The 24,929-nt window shown below is 38.4% G+C and overlaps 1 protein-coding gene across 7 annotated transcripts in view; it reads left to right on the forward strand.

Moving 5' to 3' along the window:
• The window catches only part of EBF1 (EBF transcription factor 1), a 285,087-nt gene that overhangs the window by 252,518 nt on the left and 7,640 nt on the right, over positions 1–24,929 (forward strand). For 4 of the 7 annotated variants that reach the window (XM_029998139.1, XM_029998140.1, XM_029998141.1 and 1 more), the window contains exons 12-16: positions 16,830–16,895; positions 17,495–17,672; positions 19,200–19,379; positions 23,655–23,849; positions 24,216–24,284. In XM_029998139.1, the coding sequence (XP_029853999.1) occupies positions 16,830–16,895; positions 17,495–17,672; positions 19,200–19,379; positions 23,655–23,849; positions 24,216–24,283 (687 nt within the window). In that variant the 3' untranslated portion in view covers position 24,284. The remainder of the gene's footprint in view (positions 1–16,829; positions 16,896–17,494; positions 17,673–19,199; positions 19,380–23,654; positions 23,850–24,215; positions 24,285–24,929) is intronic. The other 3 variants (XM_029998142.1, XM_029998143.1, XM_029998144.1) reach the window with 1 other exon arrangement.

Consider the following 24,929-nt stretch of genomic DNA (forward strand, 5'->3'; position numbering starts at 1 on the left):
ACTGCCTTAGGACTGAACAAACTCAGTGGAGAAACTAGTATCACTATCCAAAGTTAGAAGGAAACGGAACGAAGAGGACCTTTTTTTTTTGTCTTTGGGTAATTCCTTCTGTGCAAGCTTGAAGGTTGGACCTCAAGTTCAAGACTCATTAATATGCCACGCACAGAGGCTGAATGCAGCAGGGGTTGGCACATGTCGACTTCTGTATTTGAGGCACTGATGGTTCAATTCCCAGCATCGCTTGCTGGCTCCAGGATCATAATCAAGGACGCAGTGAGTCTCTGTGCTGGGCGAGTACTGCACAGCGCTCTTCCCCGTGTCATTAAACCAGGAAGGGCTTTGGCAGTATTCCACTATAGACAATTCTCAGTGGCTACTTAGAAGAGAGTTGGAAGCCATATGGCTTCCACAGTGGAACCACGGGCAGAGAGGGCAAATGTGTGAGAGAGACAGAAAGCGAGACAGCGGAGAAGAGAGCAGTGCTCAAAGCTTTCAATATCTATCCTTTCTTCCATTTTCCTCATTGTCCTGCCAGTGTATCATTGCTTCTGTTCATTAAAAAGCTTGTACTTATGCATTAAATAAGTACACCACCTAGCCCCCCATTTCTATAATTGCTGCTAGTTTTTGTGGCCATTATTCCATTTAAACATTACTGATGAATTAGAGATCTTTCAAGAAAGAGAACTGGTTATAATTTTTGTGTTCATAAGGGCATGCAGGCCTTCCCATGGACCAACAAGAGCATTCTGCTGTGTGACTTACTTATCCCTGCAGTCAAGGAGAATTGTTGAGGCCATCAAGTGAGGGTTAGCACATGCTCTGCCCTCCAGAGCTGAGGAGTTAACAGCCATGTCTGTGTCAACAGGCATTTCTAAAACCATTGAGGCTATTTGAGGAGTTTGATCTCCACTAGTTTAGAACCAATGTTTTCAGAAGTGCTCATTGTTCATGCTTGGGATGAATTTTTTAAATATTCCAGCTATCTGCTGGAAGTAGGCAAAGAAAAAAGGCAGATTTTGAATTTTTTTTCTGTCTCCCAGTGCTTCAGTAGCCAAATTCCAGTGGAGAATGTCCTCGCGTAGTGAGAAGAACAGGAGCACCTGGGAACTGGGGTCTTTGGACTGTTAGACTGACAGTTGGTGTAGAGATGCATTTAAAGTAGAAATGCAATATAAAGTTTCTGGAGAAAAAAGAGTGGGAGCTGATGTTGGCAGCTGGGCTATGGAGCCAGCTATAGGCCAGAGTCTTGTTCCCTTCTTGTACAGAGCAAATCAGGGAAAGCAGCCAGTGTAGGGTTGTCACTAGCAGATGTGCATGTCTGTACATACACGCACACACGCACAAACACATGCACCAAGAGGAGAGACAGGCAGTACAAAGGTGGTGGGATTAGCACCCAAAGCTTGGAGTGAGATCAAGTACCAGGAATGTGCTGGGCGGTATAGTCTTTCCTTTCTAATACAGACAGGAGGCAGATCAGAGGAAACAAGAGATCTCTGGGGAGAAGTGAAAAGAAATACCATGATGCTAATGTTAAGAAATCATATCGTCATACTATAGGAGCAGTCTGTAGAAAGCCTGCCTGTGGAGCTGGGGAATAAGCCTGCACGTGTGTGTGCAATTTCCCTGTCTCATATGTTTGCATATGTGCGCACAAATACACGTGTTGTTGGTTCTTGCATGCATAACTGTAGTGGAAATCACTAGAGTTCAGATCACAGCGACATGTTGAGTCTATTGAGGTTCATTCATGTAACTACCCTACAATCCTTAAAATAAATCCCTGGCAGATACGTTGAGATTCTGCAATTTTGTTAAAACTCCACAGCTATAGCTGTAAAACAGTTTCAACTGTGAGCTAGATTTGAAACACATCCATCCTAAATGATTTAATAACAATGATTCCTCTTTATATGCAATTTCCTAGAATTTATTTGCCGTTTTCACCACTCTTACAACTCATCACTTGTATTTAAATTAAGCGCAAGACTGTTCACTCTGTGTTTGAGAAGCAAGTCATTGCATCGACCCGCTCCGTGATCTGACATCCTCTCCCTCCCAGTCTGTTGCTTAAATGCTCTCCCTAGGAGACCCCTTAGCCCTCCCGAAAGGGACCTTTACTTCTGGTTTCTCTTCATGTGGATGAAAGTGGAGCCTGCCTCTCTCTCTAGCACACAGAGGCCTCCCTGCTGAGCGGAGAGCACACGTAACCAGGCTTCACCTTCCCTTCGGCTCCTTTTCTCTGGTCAGTCATTAGACCCCCCCCCAAGACATATCCCACCTCCTCGTTTAGGACAGTAATAGAAGACAGGTGGTTATTCAGAACCAGTGGCTGGCAAAAGCAGTTGTCTTTTCCCATATGAAATCCCACAGACCTGCCCTTTATCCATTGTGACATGGGTATTGTTTATATTGCAAATAAAGGTTGTCTCTAAATGTGGGTGGGTTGGCCCAGGCTTGCTAGTGGAGGTTAAAATAGCAATGAAGACAAGGAAACTCAGCTTTGCTGCTTCAGACAGACCCAACGGAAATTCCAGAATGGATCTCCATCTGCTAACTCAAGAGACTGTATTTTAACCTAAGTTAGTAATTTTCAGCTAAGAAAATGCATGTTTGGGGTTTTCTTCCACCAAGAGGGTTGTTAGAAAACTTTTATACTAAGTATGGGCAGGAAGAGGGAGCATGTGAAGAGGAGCTGTTGGAGTTCATCTGTATAGCAAGGAGGGCATGAGATGTGCTTGGGGGTTTCTACGCTGTACTGTAAAATTCATAGGAATGCGAGATCAGAGTTAAGGTTGGTATTGAACCCTTAACAGTTGGGTTTTTTTCATTTCCTAACAATTTGGGCATTTAGTTGGTTGAGGGTCTTGTTTGGGTTTTGGGGGTTTGGTTTTCAATTTGTCCTATTGAAAATATTCAGAGAAAGAGTTTCAAAGCTATTGGGAAGAAGACGACCAAGATGCGTGAGGCTGCTGTGGAAGTATCACCCTTATGGGGTGGTGCATGTCAGAGGCATGTCTGGGAACATGCAGTGAGCCTGAAAGGAGAGCGAAGAGACAGAGCCACGCTGCTCGCTGAAGGGCAGAGCCACATACAAGTGGCTGGCAAGGAGCCCTTTCCTTTCTGAAGGTCAACAGTGTGCATACACATTTCAGTGAGTTTTCTTTATAAGTGGGTCAGCATTTACTCAGCAAATGATTAGAGCAGATGGTGTAATTTAGAATCTATGACAAAACTTTTAATAGATCAGGGCTAACATGATGACAAGGAGCTCTGCGCCATTCTCCATTCCCGATTTCTGCTTTGCCTTGGGGTAAAAATCATGCCTGGGATTGGATTTTCTACTCTGCACATTCCATCTGAGCAACTCAAACCACTTGTTTGAACATCCTGTAAGAGGGATCCCCACATTTCTCTATTCCTGTGTCCTTACTGTTATTGTTTTTAAATCCAACAATTAACGGAGGGTGGCAGGAAGATACCAAACAGGTAAACACGGTCCCTTCGAGGAGCAGAGCTTTTGAAGGAAAAAGCCACAGTTTGAAGAAAGTAACAAAGGCTGCATTTGTGTATTTTGCTCCATGGAGCTGAAAATATCTAGTAAATTGATCCCGTGGGAGTAATAAATACACATTACTTTATCTTGTACTTCATGTCCTATACCCCTGAGCCTTGATAGAACAACACCACTTAATAGACTTAAAAAAAGAGTAATTACAGTCATTGGTTGTGTGATATTTCAGCCCTTCCAGCCCTGCCTGACCTTCTAATTTAGCTCACCGTGTCTAACTAATGCATTTATATTCATCTTTTATGAAGCATGTGTAGTACAAAATTGACTTTGCAGCCTTTAGCAAGCTGTCTTACCAGGTTTAGGATCTGGTTAGTACAGCGTACTGTATAGCATATGTACATTTACAGCAGAATCTTGCATGCATATGGTTCTGATCAACTATTACTTTTTATCCTTTTGGAAATAAAATAAAAAATATTTATTCCGTTTCATCCTCCCCTCCCCTTTTTAAAGCTTTTATTCATTGCGGCATTATTTACAGCTAAACATGCAGGCAGAAAGATGCAAGCATTTTTAAAATGATTACCACTAATGTTTCTACTTGTCAGAAGTGCTTAAATTTTCCTGCACTTTGTCTAAAAACTTAGCACTTTTACCTTTTAAGAATTACAAATTTATAAGATCTTACCAAGCTGATTTACAAACACACCTGACAGTTTATGATGAATGATGTTGCAAAATGTACAATATGTTTCTCTGTCATTTCTATGCATGTATATATTAAGAAGAAGATTAAGAAGAGAGAGAACCCCCCTCTGAAAGAAACCCTTGAGTTAGAGAACACACGCACAAATCTCCCTCCTGCGTTTCCTCATAACTTCCTGCTCACTTCACTCATCCAGTAGAGCACAATTGTTCTCTGTGCATTTTCTCCCACCATATGGTATCCTCATTACCATACACTAAGGGTCCATATGGGGAACTTGTGAAGTGAACTGTATTCATTTTAACTGCCAGATGAGCAGCCTTTTGCTTTGCAAGCTTAGCTTAAGTCATCTGCTGTCTTTATGTTGTTATGGCAACACAGCACCAATAAAAAATTCTAATCTACTGTAAGTGTCTGGGATCACAGTATTTTAAATGCTTGCCGTAACTGTCCTCTAAGTGAAGATGCTTGTTCTTTTAGTATGACAAAGGGTTATTGTCAACTCCAGCAGGTGGCAGTAAAGAAATTGTTTCTTTTTTTTTAACCTTTTAGAAAAAAAATTTTTTTTTTCCTTTTTCCCCATCTCCCCCCACCTCAAAAAGTCATAGAATTACACAACAGGGTCAGTCCTCTACATTTCCTAGGATTTCTGATGCTGAGGTTGGAATTGCAGGTGATACTTTTAAGTGGCAACTCAAATACTAAAGGTAGTAAAGTATGAAACTGCGGTGGCAGCTCATGCACTTTAGTGACAGAGACCCGGGCTCAAGTACCAATTCACCGGGATTCTGAAGCCACCATAGCTACACAGCTAGTTCCGTTTTGGAGCTGTTTTTTAGCTACATTTCCAAACTCCTGAATCAAATGCAAAGCTAATTAAGAATATCTTATAGTAATGGAAGTAGGCAGCACCATCCTTAAATATAAATCATTTTCACCTCCGCAGGCCACATGATATGCTGCATCTCTGTCTCTCTGTCTGTATTGAAAGTGAATGTTTGTAGTCTCAGTTCATCAGTTCACATTAGCCTCATGCTGAATATTTAAACACAGAACAATTTGAACACACCATGAAGAGAGACAGTGACTGCACTTTCACTTCGAACAGCAAGAGCTCATCTAATAATAATTTAGTAAATCAGCCATTTAGTGGCTCAGTTGTACACTGTATTGTGCCAAATAATATTCAGTTCAACTGTATGCTGGTGAAATTGAAATTCAGACTCCAGTCACATGGCACATTTTTGCTCAATGGAGAGATGAAATGGAAAATCACCCTCCCAATAGACTGTTTGAATGTAGTGATTTATCAAAAATATAGCAGAGTGACAAAATAAACAGGATTTGGTTGTATGTGGTACAATCTATTCTAATTAGCCTTTTATTGTTGTGGTTTCTTCTGCACAGATTATTTGATAATTCAGGATTTGCACTTACATCTTCAGTTTCTTTTATATGTGGGCAGAGAGCAGATATGCGTAGTTGCTGCGTAGTTACAGTCCTTTAAGGCCCAGTCCTGCGGGGAGAGTGGTGAGACCTTTATTGCCGTATTTCGAGTCCTGGCTCACAGGGAACACCATGCCCTCAGGAGCAATGGGACAACGCAGCTGCTGCCTTTCCTCCTCATGAAGCGCCATGTCTGTTACTTCATAGCATGAAAGCAATATCAGATTAATTTCTTTTCCCTCTTTAAGGCTATCAGGATTTGTAGGGAGTGGTAGTATTTTATATTAGACTAACTGATACAACTGGAAAAAAACCAGACAAGCTTCTGGGTGCCCAAGCCTTGCTTCCTGCGTGCTGACTGTACCTTTTCTCGCCCATATCAGTGGGTCTAATAAAAGATATTACCTCACCCTACAAAACTTGCCCTGGTTGTAACCATAGACCATTGTGACTTCAGCCAAACTGCTACGCTTTAAGACTGTCTCTGATGAAGATGGGGGAGAGAATATTTTCCTAGAAAGTATGTTGTGAAGTTTAATTTGTTCCCATTAAAGCGGTGCTTTGAGATCTTTGAATGCAGGCCATTGCAAAAGTGTGAAGTAATGTCTATAATTTCACCTTCAGTTTCCATTTCTAGCCTACTTTTAGGTGTTAAGCAGTGGTTTACGTGGTGATGTAAAATATGATTGCCGTGTATTTCTCACAACACAGTCCAATTGAGTAGCAGAAAAAGCATCCTCCTAACCATCATGATGCCATTTAGCAGAGAGTGCTGGAAGCAATAGGATGCCTGTTGTCGTAATTCTTCTAAGAAATACAGAGCTTCACAATCTCTACTCAACTGCTGACACTTGAAAACTCAAACATTTTGGTAAAATGAATCAAGCAGTAATGTTTCTTTTATGAGATCTCCTCACGGGAAGGGAAGGTTTGGCACCATTTGGAGATCAGGCTCAGTGATCCATCATAGCAAAGTCAGCTGTCCTGGTGTGTCTCATAGGTCACTCGATCGAACCAGTGGCTCTTACAACTATATTATTGCTTATGGAACAGTAATTGAGGCACCATGGTTAAAAATTACTTGGTCTAATAGGCAGTGAACAATTTGCACTCAATACAATTATAAGCCAAATCATTCATTTCATAACACTTGGACTAATTTATTTGTTGACCTTCTAATATCCATAGCTCTTCAGTAGTATTAACTGCAACTCAGACAAAATCTCTTGTTCATTTTACTTTCATTGATTTTTCTTCCATTGAGGCAATAACAGTTGTTTGAGTACAACCTTTTCTTTCTGTTGTAAAAGTCAATCATGTAACTTATGTTGATATAACTCAACTGGACTGAAATGTCCTCTAAGTACAATAGCATACAATCTCATGCTACTTGTATAAACACGGATATGCATTTTGGATCTATTTTAAAGAATGCTTTGGAATATATTTGTGACTATAGATGACGAATTATACGCTTGTCGAGAGGAGAATGAAAACAAAACACAGGAGCATTTTTTAAATGAGTGCCTCATGTATGTAACACATTTCTTGTTCATATATTATGGGAGATCTAAGATACAGAAATTTTGGAATTTGTCTCTGTTAATTTTGTTCTTTAGGATGACCTAAGTGTCTTTACTAATAATGCTATATTCATAATTTCATCTGGACATTGCATCTTGTCTCTTGAAGTCTTAACATTTTACAATTAGAGGTGCTTAATTTTTCCAAATGTGAGCTTCTGACAAATAAAATGAGTGTAAAAGGATTTTTTAATAAACAGGAAAGACATAATACTAATATATTGATAATCTGATTTTTCTTTCATTTTTTCAGCTTTAAACTATCATGAGAGCTAAGAGTTTTTGATGATCGAAAAAGTTACCGAAATACTGACGTATTTTGAAAAACCAGTGGCGAGTTTTGAAGCACTTCCATAAAATATGTTGGTGTAGTGACAATGGTAGTCTTTTCACTCACCACTGAAAAAGGAACCCTAGATTGTGTAAAATGGTGTGCCTGCTTTTACATTGTGGAGGTGCACACAGAAAGATAGTGTTATCTCTGTGAAATGTTGGATAGATTTAATTTCTTAAATACATGGTTATTCAACATTTATACTTCCTTTGGATAATTTCAGCTGAATTTTTAAAGCTGTAAATTAAAAATAATTGTGTCAGGAACAAAATATCTTTTGTTTCTGATAAGCGAGTTGAAAATTTTTCAGAATATATGCTAGGAAGCACTTCATTGAAGTAGTCTTTCTGAGCCAAAGCCTCTTTGTACAATAAAATACTGTAAGTCCTTTGAACACATAGTTATAAAATATAGTTGTTACACATTTGGCATTTTATGCTTCCCTAGAAATTACCACTTGGTATCTACACGTAATCTATGGTCTGTCTTTTCATTTCAATTGGGTCTGAAGTGGTCCTTCGTTGTAATGAGAATGCCCCTTTCAAGAGACTTCTTTTAATTATACCGATGATAAAATGTAAGTGAAAGTAGTCATTTGTAGGGGTTATGACTGAGCAGTGTTTTAACTGTAATACTAAAACCTACCAACATTATTCCAGTCTCTATTTCAACATTTTTATGCACTCACTCTCCACAGAACATAGTGGAATATCATTGTAGGTCAGAATTTCAATGCATCTTATTTTTCAGTTTTTCTCCTGCTATTAAATGTAACCCAAACTCTCAATTTCTACTAACACTTCCTACCTGAAGCGTACAATCCAGCAAAGTGACAGTTTCACAGATCTTAATGATATGCTGGGGTTTTTTTGTTTTGTTCTGGTTTGTTGGTTTTTTTTCCCCTTCATTAGAAGAAAACCCTGGTGGGTCTTTAATTGCGTATAGGTGAACGCTTGTTTTTTACAGAAAAGAGCTGGTTTGGCATACTTAGATATTTATATGAGTAAATGCATTAATAAAGACCAACTCTGAAAATTAAACGGACAAAACACATATGCACAATTTACACTTTAAGTGCTAGATATCTCTGCTGATTTAACTCAGCAGATATTCTTGCTTTGCAATACCAAACATAATTTTATATCTCTACAGATTTAAATGCAGTCAAGGGAATTATGCCACCAAATACATTCTAGATTTGGCCTAATGGGAGAACAATTTAAAAGTGATACAACTTGATCTGTGTTTGGAAAGTCTTTGTGTATACAAATGATGGAAAATAGATATCAGCCTGTCTACTTGCCGAGTAAAATTTTTTTCACTCTTACAAATACATAATTGGATATCTACATTGTGCCACACACAAAATCACAAGCCACATTTAATCTTTTTTTTTAAATCCTCAGTATTCCAGGGAATTCTTCTAATGGGCACAATGATATGATCTGCAGAGTAAAGCTTCTAAAACAGCCTGTGCAGTATCTTTGAACAACAGTCTCAGAATTTAGTGTCTCTGTTCATTTTTCCAAATTCTTTTTGAGTTTACTTAAGTCCAGACCCTTCAAATAATTCAAAACATTCTTCTTCTTCCATAAGGGGACTTTGACAACTTTCCAAAAATATATGGGTATAAAATGGTCAGGAGAAGACTTTGAGTAATAACTCTTTTTTTCTTTTTTTTTTTTTTCTTGCAACTCTCATCTGCAGCTGTTTTCAAGAAATAGGAATGTTAATACTATGAAGAGCAGAGGAAGAACTATCAGAAAATCTTACATATGCCAACCCCCACCCAAAAAAACCAAAACCCAAACGTAAAAGCTCATTAATCTCAATAATGAACATCTGCTTCAAAGTACTGTAGATGCTGGTACAAGTAGTTTGGGGTAAATTTTCAAAAAGAAATACCTGAGGTTCCTATCTGAGATTGCTTTGTACATGTCTCTATATATTTTGCCCAGGGACTGAAGGTAGCTATGGCACATAAGGAGAATTTAAAGCACAGAATGTGCTTTTAGGTCATTGTGGCAAACCTTTGAGGTCAGATAGAAGAAAAGAATCTAGTGTTATCATTTGTTTATTCATATGTTCATGGATAAACCTTTTTGTTGTCTAGATAGATGGGAATAGTATGAGTCACTGTAAACTGGTGGGATGGAGGAATTTCTGTAAAGGAAGTTGGTGAAGAATTTTTTGCTAGCCATTGAATTGAGTTTATGTGGACTTACCCATTCATGAGCTAGTTTGTATATCTCATTTATTTTGTTTTCTGATTCACTGGATCCGACAAACTGATCACAGTATGAAAGGTGGGATTGCATAACTAAGGAAAAATATGTGCAGAAGAACTGGTCTTTACATGCTGCGAAAAATACTGCAGTCTTTTGTACAGCATGAAAATTGTGTTTTCTTTCGTGATCTCACTATGTTTCAAACTGAGGGGATCTGTCCTTAGATCCTCACAGTGTGAGCTTGCAAGATAACCTGTGGGAAATGCTGTAGAAGATGCCAGAGAATTACCACAGTGTCGATTTCTTAATGACAGTGTTAGTGACTCCCAAATATGACTGACATCTTCCAGCTACCAGTTGATGTGTTGTAGGATGTGAATAGATATGAGTACAATGTAGTAATATCTACCAGCCATGTTCTGTGTGCGTGGAAGGTAGCTTGGCCTCATGAGTTAAAATTTGACAACCCTGAAGGGTTCCTGCAGGTAGCTATAAATGCCTTTTTCTGGTAAGCTTAGGAGTCTGAGGCAAGACATACTGTAAACATACTTAGAAGAATCAAGGTTCTACAGCTATCTGAGGGACATCGGTGTGGGTCATGTAATCACCATTGGATAAAGTCCCTAAAAGAGGTGATTTAAGCACTGGCAGAGTGATTTTAGTTCTGCATATCTGCTCTCACACACCCACTCTTCTCCTTTAGACTTAGAGACCTAACATTAGCAGAGAACTCCAGAGCTTTTAGCGACAAAACCATCCAAACTACTTGCCAGCTGCTTCAGTTGATGATAATATGGTGGGAGCATCCAGACTCTCAAATGTCAGTTTATTCAAAGACTTATTCCAATGCAACTATATTAATGCTAGTTTATTCCATGCTACTGTGTATCTAGATGGAGTACACACCTGTGCTAGCTACTAATTCTGTTGCCATTGTTATGTGCCCATCATTTATGGAAATGAAGACCAGCGGCATGAGTGGTGTGGATTAAAAAGGGAGGCTGATACTTTTTTTTTTAGTATCTAAGTACACCATATTAACAGGAGGATAATAGGGGTAAGATGGGAGACTTGCAAGGACAGACTTACAGGTGATCGTCATAATTTTGTTGCTTCTTTTGTCAGCAGTATTTGCAATGGGGACTGAATAGGGTGTGTTTTCCCTATTGCTATGCATTTGTCACCTTTGTGGTTAAGAGGAGTTTTAATCATCGATTCTCAATGTTTATGGCTAGATGCCTGCTCGCATTTGCACTTCAGTGTTTGTTCTTTCTGCTGCCTCATATAGGCTTTCTATATTTTATTTATAAGGTTGGCTCATTGTGGAGCAGGTGGTAAGGTCATGCATGACTGTTTTTAGTGCTGTAGATTTAGGCTGTGATTTTCAGTTTGGGTGGAGGCTGATGAGACTACAATGACTTGGAAAAGCTAAGGTTCTAGCTCCCACTGTAGACTTATTTTCTGGAAATTGCCATTGACATTCAGTGACAGGAATTCAGTGCACTTCCATCCTATAGGCAGCGGTAAGCAGAACCTTATTTTTTTTACCCCTCAAGTGAAGTATGTTGTCTTTCTCTCTCATTTTGCCTTCCTGTCTTTGTAATATCTATATGGTGTTTACTTCTTCAGTATGATTCAATTATAATATACGGAAACAATTCAGTTGTTTGTTTGCTAGAGAAGTTTTCATCTTTGTGTGAGTACAAATATCTTCTTAGTGAATTGGCCCTGTTATTTTATACTTCCCATTAGGCTGGCATAGTTCCCTCAGTTTTACAGTAAATGGAGGATCTTTACATTTTGAGTGGCTTTTATGAGTCTTTATAAAACTATAATTGCTGAAAATGATACAATAATGCAGTTCTCAGTGTAGATGTGGAGAGATGGGAGGTTCTGGACAGGCTGAAACTCTTGTATACCGAGCTAGATGGCTGGCACTTTAGATCTGTGGCATCCTTTTAAATGGCTCTCTACCAAAATGTTGGTTTTGCCTTCACACTTGAAAGAGGTGTTCACAATTTTATCTTTATCTTTTAAAATATAATGCATGCACAAATTTTAAGCTTAAGTTTAAAACTTAGTTCTAACACAGATATCCTTAACTAGCACATTTATAGTTTCACCCATTAAAAAACAAAGGAGAAGTTTGAGCACAAATTATTTTTATTTTGACTTGAAATTTCAGAATGTGACCTTTCCAAGGTGAAGAAAGGAAACTGGAGTCTGATGTTCAACATTTTGACTCTGCAGAAGAGTTTTTTTCTTGCAAGTAGCCATGAGAGTAGGAAGTTAGAAGGCAGAGCCAGGAGGTCAGACATAAGAGTCAAGGAAGTATGAATGACATCATCATCCCTAAGTACCCTTTCAGAAGATGAATGAGCTCTCTCTTGTATTACAATGCTAAAGAGCATTAGAAGGTGATATGATATCTAGACAACACATAAGATAAATGCCTCGGAGTATGCTAGAACAGCTTCCCCCCCACGCCCTCCACAAGTACATAAATCCTTTGGGGTGGTCTCAATAATACAATATGTGGCTGATGAGTATTATATATTGTGGTCAGCTTCGTCTTGACAAAATTCATTTAGATTTAACAAGTACCTTGAACATTATCTAATTTAGTTACTTAAGCCAAATAACTCAGTGTAATTCTAGATACCCTTTAGCTCACTAGACTCACAGCCCTTTTGGGACACAGAGTGGATTTTTTTCACTAGTTGCTGAATAAAAAGTAAGCAGATGTCAACAGAAGAAATATCCCATCTTTTTTAAAGCTGGCAGAAAATGTGTTTATCATGATAAAACTTGACACAAAATGTTTTCGTCATGTGAAAACTTGAAATGCAAGTTTTGTGATCTTAATTCCTTCCTTCTGAAGGAATGCATGCCACAAACAAAACATGCAGATTTGCTGTAATGTTGGTTCAAGGTACCTGCTGTCAGAAGTGGATTCAATCTGAATTTCAGTCTTTGTGCCTCAAAAGCACAGTCGTTCCAGTATGATTTATATAATCTTTCCTACAGTAATTTTGGAATATGCAAAGTTGCAGCAGACTTCACTACCCAGCCTCCTCTTCTGCTTATGTAAACATTCCTTAGTATTTTCAGGAGAAAAATTTGATTAAAATATTTAATCACATTCCTGTTTCAAAAATTAAAAAAAGTAAAAATCCCTCAGTAGAAAATCAGGTTCAGTTTGGAAGAAAAATGGCCTCTGGATCTGTGGTGTGTTGCTGCATGGAGGGCAGAGTTCTGATGCATCATATTTAATCACTAAAGTAACCTTTCCTCTTTTCAATATTTGCTCAGTTGTTATTTTTATAGAAATAAAATGAAGCTCATTTGAAATAAAATGCAAGACAAGAAGACCCTCACTTTAGCTCTAACTAAATGCTGTAAAGTCCTTTATTTTAAACCGAAAGCTGTCAGACTTTTAGCATTAATAGAAGAGTGGATCTTTCTTGACAAATGCCCCCATAAATTAGATATTAGCTTTAGTCAAACTCTGTCTCTCTCAGGAAATATTTCCACTTGCATATTCAATTGGAAGGACCTTACATGATGCCCACTTACTGCTATGAAAATCTAGGCTTCTGAGATGAAGGCAAAGAAAAATTTCTGTGAACAAAGGAGTATCTGGAATAACAGACCTTGAGCTTATGCAGAGATTTCTTTTTATGGAACGTGAGTTTCACTCACTTTTTGATGTCTGTCTGCTGCTCTGTCCAGCTATCTATCTGTTTATCTATCACCATTGCAGTGGTAACATGCAGTATCAATTGGATTTTAAAAGACATAGATCTTTTATATTAGCTGTCCTTTTTTATAATACCTTTTACAAATTTAATCAATGCATTTTAATATACAATATAGTTTAAGTGCAATATACAATAAATATTCAAGCTTCATCTTAAACATGCTCTAGCCTTTAAATTGTTAAAACTGCAGTGCCCTTTCAATCTACTTACATAATGTCATAAAATATACATTTCAAGGTAAATGAAGTCAGCTACTTCAATTTAGTCCCTCAAACTGGTAGTAAATGAGAGGTTAACACTATGGTGCCAAACCCATTATTGAGTAAATTTAGCACCTTGGACAGCTCTGTAAAATCTTTATTGCTTTCCTGACCTGCTCGTCATGTTCTGTCTATGTGTTCAGTGGCTCTCAGCTCTGATTGAAAGGCAATATATTAGATCCCGAACACAAACATGCTCGGGGGCTGCTTCACTGTGAGCGTAATGACATGGAGGTGAGAACAATTTTCTGGTCACCGCAATCCAAGCACCTTGCAAGGTCTGTTGCTCTAACTTATAGAGGACTTTGGGGGCTCCTTTGTATGTGGAGTCGTAACAGTAGCTTCTGTGGTAATTTAAGCAGAGCTGCAAAGGGTTTAAGGCGCAGTCAGAAAACAAGAAGTTAATGTCTTGAGCATGTCTGTCGTAGCATTTTACTGTGTATTTTTAAAGCTAGTTTGTGTCTATAGGAACTACCGTCAGCTCTTCAATAGAAGATACCACTACTTGACACAGGAGTTTTTGTGTAACATCTACTTTGTATGATCTGAAGATGTCATAAACAAGAAATGCTTTTATTGTGTGAAAATATTGTTAGAGAAAGTATGATACTCAAATTTACAGTCTCTGAAAATGTTGAAAAAAATATAACCATTGACTAGCTAGGAAAATTGAATGCTACTTGTCAAGCATATTTCAACAAAACATCACGACAATTAGTTTTATTTATATGCAATTCGATATGGCATCAAAGAACTTCCGATGTTTAAGAACTGGAATTTATTTGATATTAGGTAGAGTGGCTGTAAGATTCCATGTAATTACCACATTTTTTAACATGGTCTTCAAACTCTTTTTAGATGCATTCTAAGGTTTTTAGCTCAGCATTGCATAAATAACTATGATTAGTCAGGTAGAGCAGAAATGACTATTTAAACTTTCTTTTTTTTTTTAGTAATTTGGCATAATGACAGCTTAGGTTAACAGTATTCCGAAGCACTCTGTGGGCTCTGTATCACATTCTAATTTTCCATCAGTGAAATATATAGTGCAAACAATTTCTACTGAAGTGAAATAAATCCTAGTTTGCAAAGTCAAACACCTGTGCAGTAATTTTCCACCTAAAATCATGGATTGAAAAAGATAACATTTTTCAGTAACATCTCTGTTCTTCTCTAGTTTGTACCTTCAGTATGAGGCAAAAAGGGCAACTCAGTGTTCTGATGATTCTGGTAAAGCAACAAGGATTGATTGTACCTGGATGTTGTTTGTAGTCTGTCCGTCCATGATTATACTGCTAACTGTTGTGGTCAAGGTACTCAAAAATAAACCCCAAACAACAACCACAACAGAAAGGAAAAAAGAAAAAAAAAAAAAACAAAAACCAAACAAACAAACAAACAAAAAAACCAAAAAAAAACCCCCCAAAAAAACCAGAAAAAGGCTGTAGCAACTTAACTCCTCAGAATCTGTTTCAAATGTAGTGATTTAAAAATGCATCAATTATATATTACATCTCAGTTCCTATATGGAAAATCATTTAAATGTGTGTTCTGAGAGAGGGGTGTGTGCAGCAGAAGGCAAGCCTAAATGTTTACTGGGAGTACAAAAATCCTCCATCTCATTTTTGAATTTAGGACATTATATATGTCATAAGTAGTTACTGCAGTATGACAACTATTTTATCTTATATTATAGAGAATTTAAAATTGAAAAAAATGCTAATATGCATCTAAAAGCTTGTCATTTGAAGAGTTGTTCAAGGATTTTTGAAGAGGTTATGGTGACAGCAAAATGAACGCAATTATATCTCTATTTTCTGATCAGAGTCTACAGTATATGAAAATTGAGCATTACTGTTTCTTTTTGGTATAAAATATGGCTATTGTGTAAAATATTTTAAGTTAAAAAGTTTAACTTTGTAGAAAACTGTAAAATCCTTAGAACTGGTACTATTTTTGTGAGCTACTTGCAGAAATATACCGTGGTGAATAGCATTTTGTTAGTATATTCAAGCAATACTTAGGGGCTGGGAATTGCAAAAATATATTGTTTTACTCAAAGGAGAGTCTTGACTGGTTTTGATCAGCCAATTGGGAATCTGCTAGATGCTTTGAAAGAATAAGAAAAAAAAATTATTCTAGGTTAATTCTGCAACGCATTTTTACATTTTCTATTAGGATAGTTCATGGAGATTTTTCCACACTGTAAAATGTAAGAACACAGGAAATGCTATTATTACTTGAATGCCAGTTTAAAATACTCTAAGAAATATTAAGTTTAAAAGAACATATAGGAAAATGGAGAAAAAAAAAATCACCCCAAATGGAGAACTAAATCCAAGGCTGTTTTAAATTCTGCTGTCCATGCAGGGAATGTTTCCAGGAAACACTGCACCATACTGGGCCATTCTTTCATACAGCATGTGTTTTCCTCTTGTGCATCATTTTATGTACATGGATCCTACCTGACCCACCATATCAGGATACAAACCAAAGAAGTTGAAAGGTTACATTACCGGTAGCATAGGACTGATTGGATATCTTTTGAATGTGGCCTGCTGGGTATGGTCACAATTCCTGCAGTATGCAATTAAGAATAAAATAAACACATTGAAGGGATTCATAACATGCTATGAATGACATTGATTGCAGTAATCTTTTAAATGACCTCAGGATTGTATTCTGCAATAAACCAATGAGTGGTTTATAGTGCAGATGGTAGAGACAATTGAGTGATGTATTTTATTTTGCAGCACCAATGATTCTCACCTTTTGACTTGATTAAGCATGTGTGTGAATAGGATGAACTAGTGATTTAACACCATTCAGTGGTTGCTGAGAGTTGTTACAATCAAAGTGTACCTGGTGGTAGGAAAAAAAACCCACACAAAACACGGTGCAACTAATGGAAGAGTATAAAAGATTCTAATATTTGTTTTCCCCCACAAGGAGTTTATTGAACTCAGAGGAATGCATCTGTTTTTATATTGACAGGAAGTAATACTTAAGAGGGCTGCTGATTTAGTAGAAGCACTCTATGGTATGCCACATAATAACCAGGTAAATGCATTCTACTTCAGCAATTCTAAAACATGGCTATTTCTTAAATGTATAGATAGATCAGGGGCTGAAGGTTTGTGATACTACAATGTGAGACCAGAATAAATATAGAGGGCAATGTCATACCTGGAGTGGGGTTTAGTTTGCTTGTTTTCTTTTGTAAAGGGTGTGAATTTAGTGCTTGTAAAAGCAACGTGTTATTAACCCTGGAGGCATTTGCCCACTTTCACCAGAATCTATATAATATGGGCAATGGTATGCATTATGTCTTGCCACCAGTGATTTTTCAATCTTACCCTAAAGATAGCTTTTCAGGTAGAGTAAGTCTAGGCTCCAGCCCCATTCTGCCAGTTGGTCTTGTTATACTGAAGCGTGGCCACTGGGACTGAAACTTCCAACTCTCTTACCACAGATGTCAGGATTTATCATGAAGGCAGCAGATCTTATAAGCATTAGCTATCAGTCAGCCAACTGGTTTAGAAAGACAAGCATCTAGTTTTTGCCTTTGGACAGGGAAATATTTCATTTTAGTATGTAAGAAAAGGTTTGTTAGAGCCGCATTGGTAACTCTTTTATTCCTTTTTTCCCTTATCCTCTAGGAAATAATCCTGAAAAGAGCAGCAGACATCGCAGAAGCACTCTACAGTGTCCCCCGCAATCACAACCAGCTCCCCGCCCTTGCTAACACGTCAGTCCATGCAGGAATGATGGGAGTGAATTCCTTTAGTGGTCAACTAGCTGTCAATGTTTCCGAAGCCTCACAAGCCACCAATCAGGGTCAGGAGAAGACTCGTCTTCCTCTCTCTATGAAACTTTTCTGATAAAAGTCAGGGAAACGTGCAGAGCAGTGAAAGAGTGCTAGGAGCACGCCTAGACAGACCCCATCCCACACGCAAGCACAACCTTTGAATGACACGATACTATCATGGGATGGGGCTTGCTTTAGTGACTTTTGCCCCAATTTGGGAAAACCACTTCTGCATATAGCTAAATAGCTTTTCCTTCTGCTCAGGATAGCACTTGTATTTGTGTTTAAATCCCACTAATTTTAAAAGGATTTCTATGGGCTTGAGCAGGTACTTAATGTTAAGTACTGGCTTATATATTTTCCTAAGCAAGGATGATCTCTCAGTCTGGGGCCTATGTCGCATTTCTTTATAACACAAAAGCATCCCTTGAATATTTGTCTGTTTGGTTTTGCAAGAGGCATAATATTGGCACTGATTTTTTTTCAGAGTTTGAGATTTCTCTAAATTTTGACACTAGCAAAAAATAGAAATATTTACAAAGACACTTTCAGAGCTTCTCTGATTTTTAAAATAAAGTGTTTTTCACGTTGTATAAAATCAATATTGTTTCAATTCCTACAGTTAAAAATAAAAAAAAAAAAGTGATGAACATTTTTGTAAAAACCCTTTGCATTTTCCCCGTTCCTTGGCTCAGCTCCATTTATTATCCAACTTAAAAATCCACTTTAATGAGAAAGTATTAGAATGCGGCTGTTTTCTAGAAGGGCAGGCAAAATTATTTTGCATTACACTAAAAAAATAGCAATGATTTTTAGATTAAAATATTTTATGGATGTACTGTGTGGTAGGAAGAAAAGTTGGCATTTTTTTCTTCTAGGACTGAAGATGTGTTTTGTATTTCTGTGCTTCTAGAAACAAATCTTCTTTTTGGATATTTGGATATGAGTTTCCCCAAACGTCATTTCCAGAATTAGGTAGAGATTTAAATTTTAACTTGGTGCCAAATTCGATAATCATTTTCTGCCAATGTAATGATCACACCAGGGCAAAAAGACTAAGGATATCCCACTACTTTGAGAAATATAGCCTACATTTTCTAAAGTGTGCAGTGAGCATCTAATTTGAGATGCGTTAAATGAGAGCGACATCAGAAGAGAGTTAACAAAAATCACATGCTTTTAACATACCTTAAGTCAGTATGTACTCCTCACTTTGAAAATGTAGGTCATGTTTATTCCATTTCCTACAAACAGCTCTTTTAGAGTGAGTGTTCCTGTAATACCCAATGGTAATCTTTGCTGGAGGGCATGGGTTGCCCGAGGAGCTGCGAAGGCTGTAGGCTCCCTCCTTCTGCTTTGTGCTCCCATCAGCAATGACCTGGGCAGCGAGGGTTCACAATTTGGGTTACCTGGTGGTGGTGGTGGTCAGTCCTGGCCCTCCCCGTGCACACCATGCCTGGACTAGGTAGCCCAGCGTTACTGGCTTGTAGCTGTTTGTGTAAGAGACTGTTCTCGGGCTAATACCAATTTCTAAATGTATTCCCTCCCCACAAAAGGTTTTACTCGCAACTCAAGCAGCGTGTCACCTCATGGCTATGTGCCAAGCACCACCCCTCAGCAGACAAATTATAACTCTGTCACAACAAGCATGAATGGCTATGGGAATGCTGGAATGTCAAATTTAGGCGGTTCTCCAACCTTCCTGAATGGATCTGCTGCCAATTCTCCCTATGCCAGTGAGTATTATATGGCTTTTCTGTGTTTTGCACATTTTCATTAGAAGGAGATGGTGACTTTTCTGTGATACTCAATATCTCGTTTCTATTTTGAGCACTTGAAACAGAGCTTGGTGCTTTCTCTCCTCTCCAAGGCACTGACCTTTGAAGACATTAGTGTTGCCAGCAATGCTCTTCTCTGTATTATTATTATTGTTGTTGTTGTTGTTATTAATTATTTATTTATTTAGGGAGTCTCATAAGAGCTTAAAAAGAATAACGTCTCTTGTGATTTGGGCTGATAGTTTCATAACTTACCTTGTACTCTGTAAATAAAAAAAGCTGTCCTCAACATTGCTAGAAAGCAGGGAGGGCGTAAGTGACAATGTCCATTGGAGTGGATCAAAAGTCGGTTGTCAGTACACAACTTTTTGTTGCAGTGGGTATGAAATGAAGCTAAGGGTATTTGCTGCAGGAAGAATAGTTTTTTCCAGCTGTAAGATATGAAGGGCAGAAAAGTTTACTGTAATAAGGCTGACATTTCCATAAGCTGCATGATGATGTTTCCGAGACCTCTGAGCAAATAATATGTTCATAACCTTTATAGAAATTATGAATTACTATTGGGCCTAATCTTGATTGCTTATACTCCATTTGCTTTGTAAGTAGGTATTACATTGAATTCACTGAGAGCTTAGTATTAGTCAGTGAAATGTGACAATGGCTCTTAGAGTTTGTGTTTTAGTGTCCGTACAGTGAATGCCCCAAAGATGTAAGTCATACAAAGTGTAAAGAGCTTACAGTCTACAGTGCCAGCTGTGGAAATATTTATGTGTAGGACTAACTTTCTGCATTTTGATATTAAAGGTTTAGTAACCTGTTTAAATATAAATACATTTCTATTGGTAAAGGCCTATGAACCTCTTCTGCAGCCGCTCTCACAGCTCAGAGAGAAAATTAAATGAATAGGACCTGCCCAATTCCTCTGACATTACTCATGTGGCAAAAAAGGATTCCACTGACATCTGTAGGAAGCAGAATCAGGCCGGAAGGTCTTGTCATGTAAATAGGTTTATAGGCTGAGACCCTGGCATGGACAGGATAAACAGACTGCTGGACATACCAAGGTTTAAGCAGCAGGTCTTAAGTTTAGTGGTGTAACAGCAGTAATGAATTATTTTGAATTGCATTGCCAGAGTTCAGAATTAAAAAAGGGATAGTAACCTTGATTTAAAAAATTACCTCCAAGGCTTCTTAGGTGCTGCAAATTTAGAAGAAAATATTTACCCACATTACTAGTACTTATAACCTGGGAATTGCTAACCAGTTATTATTTTTGTACTCTAATAATAATGTAACATGTAATGTTATAAAGTACCTTACTTATTAAGTTGAATTTACTGTCACAGAATCTGCGCACTCTGAATTCATAATATAACATGATTGATGAGACATTTCTTTTTGGAAGCAGATGCCAGTAATGCATTTAAAATACTCTAGCAGTGTATTATTTCATATTTATGAACGAAGTCCTCTTTAGAATAACACTTCACTTCCCAGCCCTGGTTCTCTATTCTTGTTATATTTTGGGAGGTTTTCTTGGTAGTTCTGTCATTCTGCTAATGCCTAATCCATTGAATCAGAAAATGCTTCAATCATGACCTGAAAATTAAAAGGTGGCATTCTTAATTAAATCAATAAACTAATTGCTGTATAGTAGCAATTCAATTTAGGTGCTTTGATTGCTCTCCCTTAGCAAGTACTTCCAGACATAGAGTGACTTCAGACTAAGATTGTATCTGTCAGACTGTGAAACTTTGAACAGTTAATTTCCATTAATTGATTTCCTCAGTGTTAACAAATATGATATCAGATTCTCAAATAAGAACTTAAATAGGGTGATTTTTATCTACATAAATGCAAATAAAATAATAATTCAAAGCCCAGATGATAGGAATTTTACTCTATAATATGTAATTATTCATAGACCCCTCATGTATATAAGCAGTTTCTAAACAGGATGAAGAATGAAAGTATGGGATCTTACTATTGGTCCTTTCCTTTTTTTTGTTGAATAAGAGGGGAAACTGGCAATGCTGTCTGAATATAGAAGTAGTTGGCTTTGTGTTCATGAAAACAAATTCACTTAAAACCTCAATGATAAATACATGAACCAAAGATATTTATCCCACTATATAGTAAAATAACAGTTTAAGGATATATGTGTTTAAAACCTGAACCTCCTGTATAGCAGGTTTGCATTTTGGACAATCAGTTTAGTCCCTAAAAAAAGGAAGCCTTATGTCTACACTTATTTAGAAAAACTGAAGACTCTCATTTTCTTCAGTCTTGTAGTTGAAGCCAGATCTTCATTTCATGTATACCAGGATGGCTTGGTTGCTTAGCTATTCCAGCTGAGACTCCAGTCGATGGCGCTGAATGAGAATGTTGTATTGACTGTATTCAGACGGTGGTCATAGATCCTCTGGGAGAATTATTTGTCTTGATCATTATAAAACAGCTTTTCATTTTCAAAATTCTCTATCTTGGGTGAGATATGAAATACCAGCTCCATTCCTGTGCATAAATAAAATGGTCATGTGAGAAATATGACTGTTTTCCATGTCACTGAGAATTCCTGGGAAGTCCCAGCAGTAGAAACTGTCCCAAAGCTGATGGATACAGGGAAGCTGGAGACTGACTTGGTACTAGTAGTTATAACATGGAAAGCATCTCAGGCCATTGTGAGAAAGGTTTAGTGGTTTCTTCCAATGGGAGATAAAAGAAAAGCATGATTTCTGTCAGTTATCCACACATTTTTTGTACAACAGATACTGAAAACACTAGTGCCAGGAGACCAAAGGAGTAAAACACTATCAGACCAGCCATCTCACTGGTTGCTTCATGCTGGACAGCCTCCATGTATATATATATGTGTATAGATTTATATATATACACACGCACACACACACACATATATATGTCATGGTTTAAGACCAACCAGCAACTAGGCACCACGCAGCTGTTCACTCACTCTCCCCCTCCCAGTGGGATGGGGAGGAGAATAGGAAAAAAAAAAAAAGTAAAACTTGTGGGTTGAGATAAGAACGATTTAATAACTAAAATAAAATGTAATACTAACAGTAATAATAATAATAAAATATTATAATAACAATAATTGTAATGAAAAGGAGTAAAATAAAATTTAAAAAAAAAAAAGGTAAAACCCAAGAAAAGGCAAGTGATGTACAATGCAATTGCTCACCACCCGCTGACCGATGCCCGAGCAGTGATCCACCCCTCCTGGCCAACTCCCCCCAGTTTATATACTGAACATGACATTCTGGGGTATGGAATACCCCTTTGGCTAGTTCGGGTCAGCTGTCCTGGCCATGCTCCCTCCCAGCTTCTTGTGCACCTGCTTGCTGGCAGAGCATGGGAAACTGAAAAATCCTTAACTTAGGATAAGCGCTACTTAGCGACAACCAAAACATCGGTGTGTTATCAACATTATTCTCACACTAAATCCACAACACACTGTACCAGCCACTAAGAAGAAAATTAACTCTATCCCAGAACAATATATATTCACAGCTTTCAGAATAAGTCCTTTTAAACCCTCGTTCTTGCAGGGTTTGAGAGAGGGAAGAAACCCAACCATTTTTGCTGACTTTTGACAAGCAGGCTGACTGGATCACCACTAGGACCTCTCTACCTTCTGCAAGTTTGCTTGAAACCCCATAGGTCTTTCTGGAGCCATCTTGCTACAAGGAAAGCACGGCTCAAAATGCTGGTTTTGGAAACCAGTTAAAAACTCAAACTTTTCCAATTTAAAAATTCCAGATCCAGATTTGTACTTTAACCACTCTCCTTGCCCCTCAATTTCGTAAGCCCTGAGTTACCTACACGGTCTGGATTCCCTCTTATCCACCTACACAAAAACATTACAAATTCGGACCAGGGCAGTGGCTCGTGCCAATCGCTAGAAAAGTTTGAAAAAGGACGGCAGGACAAAGTTGTTGTAAGAATAAAGAGTTGCATTGACAGAGAATTAAGGGCGTGTTTAAGAGCTCCTAGAATTACTGCTCCTGAACACCTGCAAAACAAACAAAACAAGTGGGTTTCCTGTAGTGACTGATCACGTTCTGTGAACAAACAGAGATCTAACTGCAGTAAAGGCCTTGGCCGTTTGAAATTAGACCCAGCGCATCCAAGAAGCAGAATTCTCTTGTTTCTGCAGCCTGCTGATTACTAATACTAAGGAATGCCTTTTGGGGGGGTCTTTTTTTTCTCTAGTTGTGCCATCAAGTCCGACAATGGCCTCCTCCACTAGCCTCCCCTCAAACTGTAGCAGTTCCTCTGGGATTTTCTCCTTCTCACCAGCCAACATGGTCTCAGCGGTGAAACAGAAGAGTGCTTTTGCGCCTGTTGTGAGACCGCAAACTTCTCCTCCTCCCACCTGCACCAGCACCAATGGCAATAGCCTGCAAGGTAGGTGAAACCGAGTCTGGAGCATAGATGGCTGCTCTTAAACCCGTGAGCTCCTAGTGCCTTGCAAGGCTCTAAGCGACACTGAGTTGTCAAAGGGGATAGAAGACAATGGGGGATCCCTGGTGGTCTCTGTCCTAAAGTTTCCTCCTGTAAAGAGTAACTGGACTCCACCACCAGCCCACCTAGTACCATGCAGGTGTTTGGCAACCACACTATCTCTGACTCGACTAATACTGCTGAATTGAGAGGCTATGTCTTTTAAAGCACAGACCTACTGTTATGATAAAAACGAGTAATATTTCAGCTTACTAATACCATCCTTTTTCTTTCTTTCCTCTCTTATTCCCTGTTGTCGTCCTTTATCAGACCAGTCTTTTGTGGACTCTAGCAAGTACTCCACTGCAGGGTCTCTCCAGGGGCTGGCCTTCTCCTGAAGTACGTCACTCAATCTTCCCTTCCTTTTTTCCTTTGTCATAGTACACTTGTGCAGAAATCCTACTGAGAGCAAATAGACCGTTACAGAGCTTGGCGCAAACCTTTGCCTTTCATAAATAGAAGACACATTACAAACTAACAGCAGCATTTTCCCGTTTAACTCGTACCAGGGCAAACATTAGTTTCCACTGATTAATGTACTTCTGCGCCAATTAATTCCATAAATGGCGCAGGGCCTTTTTGAAAGCCTCTTCAACTCTTGGTATCAAGTGGCTGTTCCTTTTCTGCATCCCTTCCCCTCTCATTACAAAGTATTCCAGCATCAGCACCTAAATACGTTTTGAAGCGTTGATGCTAAGCCGAGGGAGCGACAGACAAAAGCTTGTCAAACTGAGGATGCCGCAAAGACCAGCACTGCCTATTTCATTTTTTGGTTGAGCCTGTTTTACAACACTGTGCCTAAACCTTCCTGTGTAATTACCTCCCTATGCATTAGTGTGCTGAGAGAGACATTTTCATGCTCGCTTAGACCGAGGAGTTTCTATAAGCAGATGCAGCCAGCTGCCTCCAACTGTGCCAGAGGTGGGAAAGATTTTGCGGTATGCATTGTGCTTCCCCCAGACCTGAGGTCTGTTTTCCTTTCCA

The sequence above is a fragment of the Aquila chrysaetos genome, chromosome 22, assembly GCF_900496995.4.
Source record: "Aquila chrysaetos chrysaetos chromosome 22, bAquChr1.4, whole genome shotgun sequence".
In the NCBI taxonomy this organism is placed as follows: Eukaryota; Metazoa; Chordata; class Aves; order Accipitriformes; family Accipitridae; genus Aquila; species Aquila chrysaetos.